Source organism: Aptenodytes patagonicus, chromosome 2 (assembly GCF_965638725.1).
Source record: "Aptenodytes patagonicus chromosome 2, bAptPat1.pri.cur, whole genome shotgun sequence".
Lineage (NCBI taxonomy): Eukaryota > Metazoa > Chordata > Aves > Sphenisciformes > Spheniscidae > Aptenodytes > Aptenodytes patagonicus.
In genome coordinates, this window is record NC_134950.1 from 79,269,923 (window position 1) to 79,287,772 (window position 17,850).

A 17,850-nucleotide genomic window follows, 5' to 3' on the forward strand; every position below is an offset into this window, starting at 1 on the left:
GAAGAAAGAAGTATGACATAGGCTGCTGCTTAGAAAAAAATTCAAAATTATTAGTGGTATGGATTACATTTTTGTACAGAAAAGTTCATGCTAATTCCCATCAACTGAGTCCCTGCCTTTTACATTGCAAAGGTTTCACCACCTCATTTGATGGCCTCTCCCCTCTCTTCAAAAATTGTTGCCTTTTTCACATGCTGTTGCCTCTGATCTTCAGCAAATGCAGGATATCTGAAGAGTTATTTTGAAATAACTGATTTTAAAGTGTGCAAGTTTTCTGATGCATACTTTTCCCTCTCTGTGGTCCAGAGGAGGGAAAAAAAAACACAATAGGAAAAAAAAAAACAAAATTCCACCCTGCCTATTTATGCCTGAATTCTTCAGTCTTACATCTGTGCTTACTTGTAGGTAAAGAACCAATATATTTTATCTGAACGGTTAACACTGATAAAGTAACTATTTTTTTTAATAATGTATGAATTATTCCCCCAGCTTAATTTGGTATGTGAGTTATTTTGAAAGAGTGAAGCCATAATGTGTGAAATATGGTTTGCATTTTATGATAGTGATATTTGATGTCCCACTCAGGGATATAGTATGTTAAGACAGTACAAAGACATAAAACAGCCTATAGCATACATAAAACAGGAAAGGACATGGGAGAACCGATGCCAAAGAAACATATACCTCAGACTGTATAGGTAGACAAACATTAGACAAATTTCTGATCTAATCCCCAGTTGTACTCAACAGAGAATCAAACACAAGTTTTCCTCCAAACAAATAATGACTTTCAGGAGTGGCATGTAATCAGGTGTGCTTGAAAGTACACTAACATGACAAATATTTTGAGGCCAAAGCATAAAGAGAACTCATGAGCATGAGGAATGCAACTTTCTTATATTTTTTGTAGGTTTACAAAATTTCCCTGAAAACCTATTTTTGATTCCTTTCTACATTCGAAACATTTTCTCAGTTGGATATCTATTAATGTGACTTATTTCCAGTGAAATACAAAAGCAAACAGAAACCTGAAAAAATAAGTAAATTATAGTCTAAAGTTTCAAAACTATGGAAATCCACAGCAGGGTTGGAGGAGAAAAATTAGAAAAGGAAAAGAAATATTTACCATTATAGTCTGGTTGGTGAAACTCAACTGGTTCTGCAAGACCAACAAAACTATGTAGGGTAAAAAACTGATCATATACACAAGGCTGGCACACAGAGCTGCTGTATTGGCACTGCTAAAAAATGCTCCCAAAAAATAGCTTAACATAATAACTGTAACTCCAAAATCCAGGAGAAAAAGGAAGATGAGGAAGCCATTGCTATAAGCAAAGATACCACTTGCTTTTAATATGATGGTCAGAGCACAGCTGCTTATTGTGAGCACTATGACATTCTCCAGAAACCAAGCAAAGAAATGAATGGCTGGATGTACACCCATTGTCTTCATATACTGCAAGATAACATAACAAAGAAAGTTAGGAAAGAAATTTTCTTCTCTCTTCTTCTTTTTTTTCTTTTTTTTTTTGAGCAAAACATGTTGCCACCAAGACACCACCAGCTCCCCAAAGGATGTCATCTTCCCTTTAAATTACTTGTCTTTTTTCCCACGCTACCCCATCTCCTGCTCTCTCCTTGATCAAACGTGGTTCTGAGCAGGGCTGCCTCTGAGCTTATCGCATACTAACACAAGGAATCCCAGTGCTCAGGCACAACTCTGTTTTGCATAGGGGTTGCAGGACCAGATGTCAGATTGCTTACCACTGAAGAATTTGCCTTTTTACACTCTAAAAAGTACTGAGGATATGTACAGCACTGTATGAACAAATGTTTTTTCCCAGCCTGTTGCTGAACTAAAAGTAACATATGCATATGTTTGTAAACCTTTACGTATTAGCATGCAAATAATAATTTAGCCAAGTATGAGGTATCACCCCTCTTTTTTAAAAAAAATGCTTTTGGAAACAAGATAATACTACTTCTGAAGCATTTTTCATAAGATGATCAAAATTAACTTTATGAAGTTGATTTAATATTTTAAAGTATTAAAAAAAAATAAGGCTTATCTTACACAAAAGGTTTAGAGGAATTAGATAATTTCCCAAATTAAAAAAGCTTACTCCAGCAGTATAAAGACCAGTATAATTCTTCAAAAAAAGTGTATTTATCCATACAGGAAATGTATCATAAAACTCCCTGTCCTTCCATATGCTTAGCACCTGCTAAGACTAGCTGTTGATATAAGCAAATAATTGTCTCATTTTTTCTGTGTCATCCTCCCTTGTATTTCTGATAATTACACAGTACATGGCAAATTTTTAATTTGGTTTAGGAAGTTTTGTCATTTTGGACCACATATAGCAAAACATGAAAAAGAATCCAAAACAAAAACCATTCTAATTGCAAGGACTTTTTCCAAACAACAGTTTCCAGCTTCAACTTTTATGGATCTTTTGCTTGTTGCTTTTTGTCTCAGGGACAACATTTACATACTAAGAGGACTGATGCTCTAACAACATTGTGAATCTGAGTTGGCAGCTATAACTAGAACCTACTGCCCAGAGGAAACAAGTGAAAACAAAGCCAGCTGGATTATGAGTACATAAAAGTACCTCAAAATTTAAGTTTTGTATTTCAGTACATTTTAATAAATAAATTTTATTTTCAGAGGCTAATCTGCCTCTTACCTCTTCAAGATGAATTTCTCTTTCATAAACCAGCTTGCGAACCATGCCAGCAACTGAAACCATCCATGTTAACATCATCATAAGTGGGAAAAAAAACCCTATATTGTTCAAGAATCTAGGAAAGAAAATATATGCAGAGTTGTTAGCCCCCAAAGGTAAAATATTTTTTAGCAGAATGTTAATAGGTTAATACTGGGACTATTCTCAAAGTATGCTCAAAATAAGATCTGACATGAGCAATAAGACTTATTCTTGTTCTGGTTAGAATTGCTTATTTTTCATGTAACAAGCTAAATATATGTATTGGTACTATAATATTATGTTAGTATTTGTCAGCAATACAACTGATGTAATCACTCTTTAGGGCTCCATTCAAAGTCAAACAGAATTCAGATTTTTGTCTATGGCAAAGTAATATATTTGGACAGTAAGGAACAACATGAACCAGTCAACTTTTGCTCCACTTTAACAGATTTATTACCACTGACTAATTTTAAATTCTAATAGTCAGGATGTTTTGATGGTTTTACAAAGAACAATCCTATACTTTTCTTTTGCTTCATCAACTTTACACTGTATTTCAACACATACCAGGGACCAATTTACAGTTTGTCTACAGGACAACTAAGGATGGAAGGTGGGTTTCTTAGCATGATCTAAGTTAGTTGCGCAATATGTTGACGCAGTCTCTGTCCAGCAGACTACTCCACAGTACACCTGCAAACAGCTTGTAAGGGGTCATTTGCCAGACAGAAGTTACATAATGTGTTGTGGTGACAGCTGTTAAACAACATTTGCTATGCTGCAATATTCTGGTATTGGACATACTGGTTCAATCCTGTGCTGAGATATACATTCAACCACTACAATGACCTGGTAGCTTCCCAAGTCCTCTAGCACTAATCTAATAAGGATAACATATTGAATTAAAAAGCTGAAAGTTTACTTACAGATCACTGGTGTGACAAGGGTAAGGCATGGCTTGCACCTGAATGGCTGGCTCTGAGGTATCTGTCCCAGTCTGTGCTGAAATAATGGCCCTTTCAATCATGTCTTGAAGAGGAATAAAGATGTGGTTGTATTTAAACCCATCAGCTGGCAACTTCTGGGGATGGGATTTCCACGCTGGGTTTTTAATCAAATCTGTTCTCATGCTATAGAGAACACTGGTTCTAATTGTATATGAAATGTGTCGTGGAAGGAGATTGCTAGAATCTTGTGTCTTGTTCTTTGGTGTATTGAAGATGATACCTGACACAAGAAGAAAAGGAGCTTCATACCCAAGCTTATATGATTTATGCTATTTACACCGCTAACTCATGGCCAATTATTGTATGGTAGTAGGATACACTTACCTGTCAGGGCAGGTCTCTATAATTTCTTGACCCCCCAACACAAGAATGGTAGGTTTCATAGAGACTTACATTTTTTACATTCATGAATATGAAATGTAAAAAATTATTCACATGATAAATGCGTTTGCAACAATCATTTTTATCTGAGAAAATTCCTTCTGTGATTTGTTATTTTGAATTGCGGTTTATTCTTTTTGTCTCCAGATTTAACCCTTTTTTGGGGACTGATCTCAATTCCACGGTGAAAGCAGTAGCCATGAAATTTGTCCATCAAAGGATAACAACCCCTGGAAGTGTGGGACAAAGTAAGCAGTACTAAGCCACTAAAAATTACTCTGATCCTTAATTTCTGAGTCAATTACAAAACTTCTGTTTTAGCACAGCAGAATTTGCATATTTATTTTCTCTAGCGCTGTATAAAAAAAAAAAACAAAAAAAAAAACAGATGAAAGCTTAATCTGTAGCTGGAAAGGTGAAGTCAAATGCAGCAAATTGGTTGTATTTTCTTTCTGGATGATCCAGACTTTTTAGGACTTCTTGGTGAATGTGAAATGTTGACCTTTTTTCCTTAGGAAAGGGGAGAGATGTCTTACCTGCCACCTGGCTCTCTGAAAGATAATATGATATAGAATACTTTGCTGTAAAGCTTATTTTTTCAACTGGCCAATCTCATTTTCCCATTTATGCAAACGTTTAATTTCCTAAGACATTTCATGAGGCTATGAAGGCTTTGAAGGCTATGAAGGCTTTGAAGACTACAAAGAAAGCAAGGAAAATTCCACTTTAATTTCATATCTTACTATGGAAAGGAATGTATGCCTATATCTGAGCATGTAATATTGACATGTTGGACACATTAGGTCCCTTAAAATGCCATCTTCCCTCTTTAAGCATGTGAAGAGATTATAAGGCCACAGTACTGAAAAAACTCCCAATAAATGCTTTGGCTTATGTTAGCTTATGACTCTTCCTTATGTAAGTGGAAGCAAAATGGATCTAAAACTTGACAATCCAATTTTCTGGGGGCCAAGATCTATCTCTCTGTTTCTTCCCTTGAAGGAGCAAACAATTTCACTCCCTATGAAATACTCCTGAGAAATTTTCCTTATCTCATGGTATGTATGGCCTGTTGGTTTTATATTGATGGAGGGTGGTCATTTCCACATTCTGCAAATGGGGGTACTGTGCGGGTTACAGAACAAACATAGGATTCCAGACTGAGTAGTTTCATTCTCTAGACCTGCTTTGACATGTCTTCTGTTGTGGACTTAATAGGAGTCCAGAGAGACAATAAAAAACAAAACAACAGGGGAAAAAATTGTGGCACACTTTATATAGACTTAAATAGGGCTCTCTTTTGGAAAGGCTAAATGCAACTTAAAGCATTTTATGCGAGAAGAAAAAGTGTATGTAATAAGAAAAACATTCTTGTCTTTTAAACTCTTTTGTACAATTTATTGATTCTCAGCAATAAGGATATAATGCAGGAAAAGGATAGAGAGTGTAATCCCAGGGAAGAAAAGAAATATATCCGTTGCTTAAAAATTTATTTACTCTGAATAAACAAGTTAATTTCTCTGAGGTGCTGGTTTAAGAATAAAACTTACCAAAAAAACCCTTTCTTTCCTCCTTTTGCAAAGCCAAGAATATAAAAATTAAAATTTGAAAGGATGTAAACTAGATGATCTTGTCATAATAAGTAGTCAAGTTTCCTCAGTACTATATATTTTTCAGCTCTTTTTATTCTACTTTAAACATTTATGACTATTCTTTTCAATATTTTGTTAGAAATAGCAGGCTCCAAGGATTCATTTGGCAGTTCCACAATTAAAACAGCAATATAATTAGTCTTTACAGCATATATTGCAGCATTCAAATGTTGGGGAATACCTCACGTAAATGTGCTTTATTTTTCCTGTATTATATGTGTTTTAATACATACTTTGAAACTGTGTAAGCTTAACCTACCTTATCAACAAACACAGACGACAACTACAAAGTCTGATGTTTTCTATCAATATACATTTTAAATAAGGTACTTACTGGCCAAAAAATTATTTTGCTGCATGAGTTCATGAGCCTTCTCCTCCAATTTCTCAACAGAGTCAAAAGGCTGGAAACGGTCCAGTAACACACAGGAAGAGATATTTACTACAAGCTGTGACAACAGGTCAATCTGTTTACTTGCTGAGCTGTTAAGCATCTTGTTCATCATAGTTTCTAAGATGAGGAAACAAATTGGACTTCCTTAGTTTAATGAATAGAACAGAGAGGTACGTTCTCACTTGCACATCCTATAAAAGTAAATAGCCTTTGTATTTAAAAAAAGGAAGAAGTTTTAAAAACATAGGAATTTTAGTGTGAACTTGTGGAAGTGTAGTTCATGTTTCAGTGGCTTTTACAAGTCCTTAGCTATGTTTTCCTTCAATTTCAGAGCAACAAATATGTAACAAATTCTAGCAAAGTTCTAGAAAGAGACCATGTCCTTGAAGCTGTAGGACTTTTAACATTTCCTTATCTTTCCATAACTACTACCACAAATACAAGCGAGTTACTGTACTTCGAACATCACAACAGAGATTCATCCCTTTCATCTAGTAATGTATTGGCCAGTTCTTCTCTCCTTGACACTGCAAATATTTCAAACACCTTGTTATATACAGCATAAGCATTTTGACTCAAGCCCTACATTTAAAAAGCATCTGAAAAAAGCCTACAACCCCTTCATTTTGACTTTGATCTTATCTATGAATCCAGGATTAATGTATACCTCAACCAAAGCCTGGTTTCTGAAAACACTGAACCTTTGGAGGAATTCAGATCTTCATCCATTGGTAGAGAATGTAGAGATAGTGCTATATCCTTATGTTTGAGAGAATAACCAGAAGGATAGCATGATCTAGAAACAATCTTAACTCATCTGGATTTAATGGAAACATCTGAATTTGTCAGGTAATAAACAATGTTATAAAACATCCAACACAAGTTTCCATCTTAAATTTTTCAAGACTCACTTGAAGATATAGGCTTTAAAAAGGATAGGTGATGACCTCATTTGATAACAGTGGTGACAGACAAACCCTGGATCATAGATGTCATTCAGCATCAGCACAGGAAATATTACAATAGGAAGGCAGATAAGTGGAAAAACGTATGGAGTAGTCTGGAGAAGAGACATGATTACCAGTGAGAAAGGATAAAGATCACAAAGAGAAAAAGTAGAGGAACTGACAGTCTAGAACTCAGGAGACAGGCAAGCAATGACAGGGTGAATTCATGGATTGAGAGAAAACAGCGTCAAATATAGATACTATATGTCTTATTTACTGCTATCCTTGAGGAGGACAACAAAGGAAATACCTATGCTGCTACTTGTTTTGTGGCATTAGAGAGAACAGAATATTCCTAACATAAAGCCCAAGTAGTAGGGTTAAGTTTTCATATATATTTTTATATATATATGTGTGTGTGTGTGTGTAATTATATATAGCCCTATATATATACACACAAAAAAAAAATCACTACAGATCTCTTCACCAGCTGATCTTTGAAAGACCTCAATTTGAAATCAATAATTAACTAAAAAAACTTCCCTCTTATGAATGAAACTATTGAATATTTTAGCATAAGAAATACCAACTAGCTTGCTGCTTGCTTAGAGTACGGCATACTTAAATGTTTCTGAAGCAAAATATTGTCTTTCACAATGTGCATGAAGTTCTGTACTCTAACATAGAAATGACACATATATATGAACAGATACAATCCACAGGAAAGTTTTAGAATTAAGATCTATAGAATTGCCTATCTTGTATTTTTCCCATTTATAAGTGTAGCAATTATGAATAAAAAACTCGGCAAATCTGTTTTCACTATTATCTTCATACTTTGTTACATACCAACTCAGCCCTCATCTTCCACTTAGCTTGTTTAACCTATCATTAAGTAACTGGGAGGAAATATAACTGGTTTTTGTAAATCTACTAGGTAGAAGTGCTATTTAAGTAAAAGGTTGCAGGAAGAATAAATTGGAATAAATCAGCAATGAATGCATCTAGGTCAGAAATTAGGAGAAAGTTTCTAGTTATCAAGTGATTTTGGTGGTGGCACAGTTTTCAGTGACGATGTTAGAGCTATTTGTTTCCAGCTTTCTATATGTGCATTAAACTATTTCATTACAATGAGGGCAGTAGAGGGGTAGCATGGAGGAAAGCCACCTGGTTTGTTTTTACTCTGGCTGTTACATCTCAGGTCACATGTAGCCCTCCATAAGGGAGATTCCTTGGTAGTGAAAAAACACTTCACATCTGGGAGAAATCACAGAAGAAGGACGAGAGAGACTCAGAAAGCAAGAATCTAAAAGAAGAGCCTGCAGGACAACTGCTTCCCAGTGCCTCCTGAGAGGTTTGTAAGGACTGTGCCCAGCAAGGAGCTCACAAGCTCTAGCAGGACAGGGTTTATATAAAATAGGCTACACCCAGGAAATTACTGCAAATTGCTGGGTTGGAAAGCAAGCATAGAGGAATACAGTTGCCTTGTGAACACAAAGCTAGTTTAGAAAGTAAAGAAGGGTTTAAAAAGAAAACCACAAACTTCTCTGTCCTCAGTTAAATATTTACTTTGTTCCACATGAGTAAAACTAACACAGTAACCCTGTAAAACAGTTTTAGAAATTGGTAACTTTGCAAGGTCTTATAGCATGATAATTTTATAGAGAGGTTGGAAGAGTTCTACATCAATCTACTTGGTGCCCACGACACTTTCCAGCAGAAGTAACAGGAGGAACAACATGTCACTAAGACTGTTAACCATTTTTATAGCATCATAGAGAAGGAAAAAAGATGCAAACACAAGCACCTTAGATTTGAGCATAAGAAGAAGTCAGCTTAATGCAAGTGTAGATGTAATAAACCAAGGGAATATTTTCTTTAGTTAGAAGACAATACATAATCCCACAGATTAGGTGATTTCAGAAAACTTGAGCTTTGGATGGAAATAAACAGATTGTGAGTGGTAAAACCAATAACATATATGGATACATTTAAGACTTTAATTGGATCCAAGCAAGATAATTACAGGACTAAAAATCTGGTGCAATATAAAAGTAATGAAATTTAAAAAAACCCTATAAGAACAGAGGTTTACAGTAACAGCTGCACATGGTTATAGACTAATGAACAAAAAAGCATGTACAAAACCAACATAAAAATAAGAGGGCATAGTCATTTTTCAAAAAGCAAAATGACAAAGCAAATCTGTAAAAAGAATTGTAATCAAAGTGTAAATGCAGAAGAGCGCTCTGGCATTTTGGACAGATCAGCTTCACAAAGGCATAAATGCTATTTTGATCTATAGCCCATATTGATTTTCACTTTTTATATGATGTTAATTTTATCGACTGTATTCCATTAAAATAAAGAAATTCTAGTTTCATAAGCCATTCTTCTTAAATGATTTCATGTATTCACCATCCAAGACTATTAAACATTTATTACGTGTTGTCAGATGTCCTTAGCTCTGTTAAAAAGCTAAAACATGCGAAACACATGCACAGGTTTCTGTGATGATGTCTGCAACAGTGAAGATGGACCTGATAACTCCAGAGATCTTGATATCTACTTAATGAAATATTGTTTGCCCATAACCTATCATGTAGTTGCCAGTGTTAGATCCAAACAAACAAAATCTGTCTATTACTCAACCAATATATTGAGACAGCTATGTTTCCAGCAGGCCTTGCGGGTTAAGAGACTTGCTCTTTCCTCCCTCCTATCTTTCCAATTGAGTGATTCTGTGGGGTTTTTTTTAGTTGTATTGTGATCCAGCTTCACCACGAGGGGTGAGCTGTGCCTGACCCAGACTAGGCAACAGTTCAGTGGTTAAGAAAATCTTCCTGAGAGATAGTGGATTCAAGTTTGAATCCCCTGCCTAAGAAGATACTGAGCCCAGATTCTTACTTTCTGGATTGAATTCTGGACACCATTTTTCTTAGTGAAAGTGTGCGCAGCTAGTCCCAGCCTTCAAATACAACCTTCAAATCAAGGCCAGTTTTAATTAAATCTCACATCCTGTGTGCAAAAGAAAAGCCAAGAATTTCAGCTCACACCAACCATGACAGCACCAGCTCAGGGCAGTAGTACAATTTAAGACTGAGAACACACTTCATCATTGTCCTGGTTTCGGCAGGGATAGAGTTAATTTCCTTCCTAGTAGCTGGTACAGTGTTTTGGATTTAGGATGAGAACAAAGTTGATAACGCACCGATGTTTTAGTTGTTGCTAGGTAGTGCTTACACTAGCCAAGGACTTTTTAGTTTTCCATGCTCTACTGACTGAGAAGGCTGGAGGTGCACAAGAAGCTGGGAGGGGGCACAGCCAAACTGGCCAAAGGGACATTCCATACCATGTGACATCATGCTCAGTACATAAACTGGGGAAAGCTGGCCGGGGGGGCCGCTGCTCGGGGACTGGCTGGGCATCGGTCGGCGGGTGGTGACCAATTGCACTGTGCATCACTTGCTTTGTGTATTATTATTATTATATTATTATTATTATCATCATATTATTATTATAATTTTATTTCAATTATTAAACTGTTTTTATCTCAACCCACGAGTTTTTCTCACTTGTGCTCTTCCAATTCTCTCCCCCATCCCACCAGGGGGTGGGGGGGAGTGAGCGAGTGGCTGCGTGGTGCTTAGTTGCTGACTGAGATTAAACCACGACAATCATTTACAAGCTCTCAGGAGCTTCAGTGGATTTTGTCCATCTCCTGCTTAGAGGCAAGTACCAAAATCCAACAAAAGTTGCACTTTAGGTACATTTATTTGTTTATTTTAGCTCTAGACTTAATTCTTTTACTGTAGAGCAGACTTAATAACCTGTATTGCTGTAAAGTCAATTTTTTCCAGCAATGAGGGACACATAGCCCTTTCATGGGGACATCTGAGAGCTCATCACTGCCCTCCTCCAACAAATGACTGGAACAGATTTGTGTCTGGCTTACAATTATCCTAACACTCGCTGATAACAACCTACACAGATCTGTCCTCTCTACCACTATCCTCCTCTAGGAAGCACACAGCTCCCTTTGTACATGATGTCACACTATCTGTTATTGCATTTTATCCCACCTTTCTCTCTTTCTGGTCCTCAAAATCATGAACTTTTCTTAAATGACATTAGACTCTGCTTTGGTATGGACAGTTCCTTCTGGCACATGTCAGCAACCATTTTAATTATCATGCACCTACTCTACTGACAGTGGGACATACTGAATTTTTTTCAATTATCAAATTCTTATAAAATCTTTAAATAACTTGAATTTCCAGCACGATTCTTTCTCTTCTCTTCCTTAAATCCCTGTATACCCAAAATTATTCATAGTAATCCCCATCTCCTCCATTATAAACTGTTCCCCTTGGGATATCCATCTGGCCCTGGAGGGCATACTCACTAGTCCTGGAGGTCTGGCTGCCAGGGCTCAGTACCAATGCAGAAAGGGTGTAGCCAAGGATGGCTGTGACCCAGGGGGACACTGCTGGGCAGCCCCATGCAGACACCTGAGCCAGGGCCACTCCTTTCCCATCAGAGCTGCACAGAGCTGTGGCTGGGCCTGCCCCAGGCTGCAGCTCCCACCACATCACAGCCTGGATGTGGACCTGGCCATGGACCTGCTGATCTGGGCCCAGACCTCTACCCATGGGGTGACGTCCTGGCCTGGCCTCAGCTTCACCCCCGTGGCCCTGCCGTGCCATCCCAGGGCTGGGTCTGACCCTGATTACTCTCTACTGACCTGAGCCCAACCTTGCTGCTCCCTGATTACAACCGTATCTCAGGCTTTTCCGAGGCTCAAGGAGACCAGACGCAACTAATTCTCAATAAAAGGAGAAAAAAATACAGACGGCTTTTGATAAAACACATTGTATCCAATATAATTTTTATTTCCATTTAAAGTATACAGATTTCCTTCAAAATTTACTACAAAGATTTACTACTACTTAATGGAACTGTGGCTGTCGGGATTACTTCTCCCTTCCCTCCTTTTAAGTATAGCTCCTATGTTTATGACACCCCTATGACAGTTTGCCACGTCTAATTTGTTACCACATTTTTCAAGTCTTTCAATATTTTGAAATGCAAATTATCCAGTCACTCAGAAGAAAAAAGACAATTAGAAATATTTGAGACTAACTCAACAAAAGAATTTAAAGTCTGGCACTTTAGTATCATTTAAGTAAGTAAAACATTCAATTTCAACTGAAAGTAGTTCTAAGTTCAAGTTAAAGTCTAATAAGAGTAATCAGTACATGCACTTTTATGTACATACCATATACTTGCATTTTTTTAAAGAGTTTTTCCATGTCAATATCCAAATTACTTTCTATAAAGTGCTTTATGAAATTGCTTTGCAGTGCTTCCTAAAATGAAAATGTTAGATGTTACATCAGGTTTATCTTCCCTAAAGAAATATAAAATATACATATGTATTCATGTTCAATTCCATTACCAAGATTTCCTGCACAACACTGGAGGTCACTTAGCCTCTCCATGTCTTCAGTCTTCCCCTCTTAACAGATTGACTCCACACATTTCAGATAAACAGCAGAACATATACTCCCCACTGCTGTCCATCACTGTCCTCTTTTACTGCAAGTATTTTAACTGTGAGTCCATTCTAATGTCCTTGCAAGTCTGCTGGGACAGAACCCCATTTTCTTTTTCTGCAAGACTTTTGGGCCATTATACTATTAGCACTGGCAGTAGTAAAATAAAATCTTTAAAAACCTGGCATTTGGGAATTCCTTTTACATTATTTTAACTTCTTTACCTCATTTGCCAAGTTCTAAGGGGGGGAAAAATTATTAGCTCTACAAAAGCATCCTGGGATCTGCAAGTCTAATGCATTATTACAAGCATCATTCCTTAACTGAACTTAAAAGTAACAGTTCAATTGATATGTATGGGCCATGACAGGATTCTGCTTATTTTTCCAAAGTGTAACAGCCATGCATGTTTTCACCAGTCAAACATGGCAAAATTAAATTTTATTGGGGAAAAAAAAGGACACAGATATGTAGAATGGAAAAAATCCCAGTAACAACAATGGTCTTTTTTTTTTTAGTCAATACTTCCCACATCAGGTTTTTTTATCAGTTGCACACATTGTTGGAAAAAGTGATAAACAAGCAAGTTCCAGAAAATATTTTATTTCCTACAATCTTACATTTGTTTTAAATAAGTGTATAAAGCTTGTAGGTGTACCTACTTGTTTTATTTCCCCTGCTGCCTGGTAATACTGGACATAAAGAGGTAACATTGCTTTTAAGTATTTTCACCTCAGAAGTTTCTCAGTATCACACCATAGGCTCATAACCTAAAGCTAATCTGCCTTTTTTTCAGCTCTTTTTAAATCTGAAGCCAGACAGATGGGCAGTTTTACATGTATAGAAATTCTGTCTAGATCACATAGCAAATAATTGGAAAATAGGAAGCCCTCCCACAGTTCACCAACCTGCAGTCTTGAGACCGTGAGGACACTTCCACTGGTTTTAAAAACCTCAGACATCCTAAGCCATGACTCAGAATAAGTCTTCAAGTTTTCCACAAAACCAAAAGTGAAATTAGCCTGGGAAAAAGAATACATGAAGACAAATGAAGTAAAAACTGTGCATAGCAAATCTTAAGAAACAGGAAAAACTGGCATGTTTCAGATCTTCTGCAACTCCTTTCCATTTCACTTTGATAGTCAGCAGTAAGGATATCCACATTTTCTTTTTTCTACTTAAGAAATGAAAAGTATTTGTTGCAGTCTCTGAATACCAAGCAAATCAAAGTCTTCCTGCAGCGTGTATGTTTCCTACCTGAAGTATCATAAATACCTCTTTATTTTATCTCTCTTTCATACAGAGTATCAGAGGTGCTTCAGAAAGACAGAAAAAAATATACAGTTAGGATATATTCAAAAGAAAGCCTTTGCAGTCCCTGTGGGTCTTTTATTCAAACTTCTTTGACTGAATATATAATAAAAGTGAAATTTGGAAGCATGGTCTGGACAATAAATTAAACTGACCAATCAATCTATTTCAAAATACTCTCACAGAGGAAGACTTGAGTATAGCAAAATATTCTCTGTCCCAATCAAGCAAGCTACAATTTCTCTCTCAGCCACTAGCAAACAACCATCAATTTTTTCCAGCCTGTTTTAAACAGATCACAAGTGTACTCGAGATTAGAAAATATAGCAGTATCTTTTTGTTTAAATTGGTGTTATCAGTCACAGAAGTGCATTTAAGAACAATCCAGCATTGTTATTATGGTAGAGATCGTGACATTTCCCAGCAGAGTGTCTGCCATGAGTTGTAAACTCTAATTTGGGACCACATTTTTTGCAATAATTCCTATTGAAAGTACACAATTTTTGCCATAGTATTTTAAGTGCCTTTTGCAAAATCCCACTCCTATCACAACATGGGAAAACAATTTGTGGTGGTTCTTTCTTCCCGTTTGTAGCACAGAAGGCTCCAAAGAGACTCTTGCAACTAATTTCATTTTCCTGAAAGAATTTATACATTTAACTTCTATGAGATTCCCCATTCCACTTTCAAAGGGAGAGTGATCTTAAATGTTAAACTAAAGTTTGGTGTCAAATCAGCTAAACAAGTTCTTCTGCTAACAAGCAACACAGAAACCTCATGGACTGAAATCCCAGGCCTGAATATTAAGATCACGTAACCCACTGTCCAGGCATGATGGTGACAAGCTGAGGGAGACCAGAAAGGCTGCAAGGGTAGCAAACAGCCAAAATGGGAGATTGCTATTTCCCCACTACAGAGCAAGCACAGGTCACACTGGAACACAAGGAGATCAAATTTTCAGACATCATTAGAAATTGTTATATCAAGTAGCTTGTAAGATCTGAGATCTACTGAGCTCTTGTGCTTCTTGACTTGATTCTGAACAGCACAAAAGATTTTTTTTTGTTTGCTGAAGTCACTTTCAAAGAGCTACAGTAACTATAATGTGCTTGTATTCAACCTCCTTATACAAACAATAAAAAAAAAATTACTGCAGCAGCATGGATTTTTTGAAAAGATGAACTTTATATAATGTAGAAGCTTATTTGAAAGAAATTAAAAGCAGCAAAGGGATAAGTTGTGTGCAGGAGGTACAGAGACTATTTAAGGAAGCATAGAGGAAACTGAAGAAATACATATTGCCTATCAAAAAAAGATTTGATAAAGACTTGATAAAGACCATATGCATGCACACACACACTACACAGCAGGAAGTCATTAGAAAACATCCTTTTAAAAAATTGAAGTTACATCCAAATAAGAAAACAAGACAGACTAGGAAAAAAAGGTTTTTGTTTAAAATTTTTTTGCTTTCTCATTCACCACAGTAGGCCTCTGGGAAGTTCCTGTGTCAGAAGCCTTCTACGTGGAGAACACTTTAGATAATCTGTCTCAAATTGAAGCAGTAGTAAAAAAAAAAAAAGTCATACAATTTGACAAAATGAACAATAAGTAGTTTCCAGGACAAGATAACATCCAGCCAAGAATTCTAAGAGCATTCAAGGGTTAAATAGTTGAAGTACTCACTGTAGTGTAACCTCCTGATTAAAATTCCCTAGTTACTGGGGAACTGGAAAATAAGAAATGCAATGCTATTCATAAAAAAAAGATGCTAGGGGAACCAGGGGACTACAGACTAATAATTCTGAAATCTGTACTAAGCAAATTTTAATTTTGCTATAATAATAGTAATAATAATAAATTACAGTAAGGAGTAATAGTGGAAATAGAGAATAGAAATAAATATAATTGGGAGATATAAATGCAGGATTTTAAAAAAAAGAAGTTGCCTCAGTTGAAGAACAAGAAAGTGAGGAAGAAGTTGTTGATGCAGAACATCTCACTACAGAGACTATGAATACTAAGAGTTTATATCAGCTCAAAAAGCAAATGGACAAATTATAGCAGTAAAGTCCTGGCAAGCCTGAACCTTAAGTTTTTGGAAGTTGGGACAGTATTTGGTGGGAATATCACTTTACTGACACGTTCTTCAGTTCTTCCCTCTACACCTTTATGGATTACAGTAGGAATCAGAACCTAGGGCAAGATGAATGCTTAATCTTATATGGTAAAGCAGCTCCTGTGAGTTTGTATGCTAATGACTAGCTGGACTTTGATGTTTAATAGAAATTCTCTTCAAGTTCTCTTCTTCCTAATCAATGAAGATCCATTAAAATAAATATTCTTTGTAACACCTGGGCTGGATATTGTCTTTGATTAAAATTAGAGTCTTCAATATCAACTACAGCGCTGTCTGGATTGAATATGTCTAGGCCTCTTCCTGATGTAAGAATAAATAAGAATGGTATTTTGAGCTTATTGAACTGCTTTTATAATGACATCTTATAACAAGCTAACAAGTCAAGTGTGCTTATGCAAAGCCAGACAGGATATATAAGTTTAGAATAAGAACTAACTCAACTCATTATCTTTTTTTCTAATTATACTAGACAAAAAGGCAGGAAACTGAATTTAATGAATTTGCTAGACTAGTTTTCTTTCTTTCATTTCTCAATCATCTTGCTACATTTATATATATTCTGACTCTTCCAATTACAAAGAAATAGCACAAAGTTGTCCTACCGTGATTGCCTGAATATAAGATCAACTCTGCGAATCTTTTGAAATAAGAAATACTTTCATAAGATCAGCTCATCAGTGGCAGAAAGTTCAGTTGCAAAAGCAAGGATCAAAGACATCACATGTGGTCTTTGAACTCCTGGATGCCAGTTGTCACTGAACTTTTTTGCTCTCAGTCAACACTACAGCCTGTATCTGTGATGGTCGCTGTTATTCTACACATTAGAACTGTTGAATTCTCAGAAGGTAAAACCAGCAACCTCAAAATTTATCAAACAATGGTCAATTATACAGTCTTGAAACAAAATAGTCCATGTGAAAAACTTACAGAATATATCTTAGTATACAAACATCAATGTTCTTTTTCGTTTTAATCCTCTACTTTTTTCTTCTAGCAAATAGCTGCCACGTGGTCACATAGTCTAAAGGAAATTAGAACTTCTGTTCCAATTTCAGTAGGAGATTTGGCTGTGTAAGGGCTACAGGGTTGGTTTTTAGCAGCTGTGTTTGAGATACCTGGGACAATATTTTGCATTTAAATTTTGTTTCTGTTCAAGCAATAGCCGATAGGCTTCTGTAATAAAACAAATTAAAAAATTGTTGAAGAAACTTTCCTACTACTTCATATTTACACATAAACAGATACACATCCATAATTGCTTGTTAGATCTACAGGTTTGGGAGAAAGGTGGGGGTGTATTTACACAGATTCCTGAATAAGCTGATGGAACTTTTGTGAGCCTGAGAATACATAATGAGAATGAGACATTGTGCTAGAGGCATCTTTGTATTGTTCAAGAGCATAAAAAAAACCCCAAAACCACAAGAAAACTTCATTCTGAACTGTATTACTCAGTCTTGATTTCACTATAAGATCTATAGGGGAACACAATGTATGTCAGGAGATGTATCTTTCTTACAGATGCTTTTAAGAATGTGGTTTTGGCATATTAATTGGCAAAATAATGTGGAAATGTCTTAAGTGCATTATTCTAAATGTCATCGTAACATAGAATATAATTATGTATTCAAAACAATTTGGAATTTTTAGCATTTCTTACAACTCATTCTTTATAGAATTTCCATCTATGAACATCAAGAGCAGCTTCATTTTTAGCTGACTAAAAATTTTAAAATAATTATACTCAAC

The 17,850-nt window shown here is 36.1% G+C and overlaps 1 protein-coding gene across 1 annotated transcript in view; it reads right to left on the bottom strand.

Annotated features, from left to right (window-relative positions):
• The window catches only part of ABCA13 (ATP binding cassette subfamily A member 13), a 208,376-nt gene that overhangs the window by 121,291 nt on the left and 69,235 nt on the right, over window positions 1-17,850 (bottom strand). The window contains exons 22-27 of the mRNA XM_076330301.1: window positions 13,559-13,672; window positions 12,374-12,464; window positions 6,089-6,265; window positions 3,641-3,941; window positions 2,691-2,805; window positions 1,127-1,456 (exon numbers count right to left, since the gene is read on the bottom strand). Coding sequence (XP_076186416.1) covers window positions 1,127-1,456; window positions 2,691-2,805; window positions 3,641-3,941; window positions 6,089-6,265; window positions 12,374-12,464; window positions 13,559-13,672 — 1,128 coding nt within the window. The remainder of the gene's footprint in view (window positions 1-1,126; window positions 1,457-2,690; window positions 2,806-3,640; window positions 3,942-6,088; window positions 6,266-12,373; window positions 12,465-13,558; window positions 13,673-17,850) is intronic.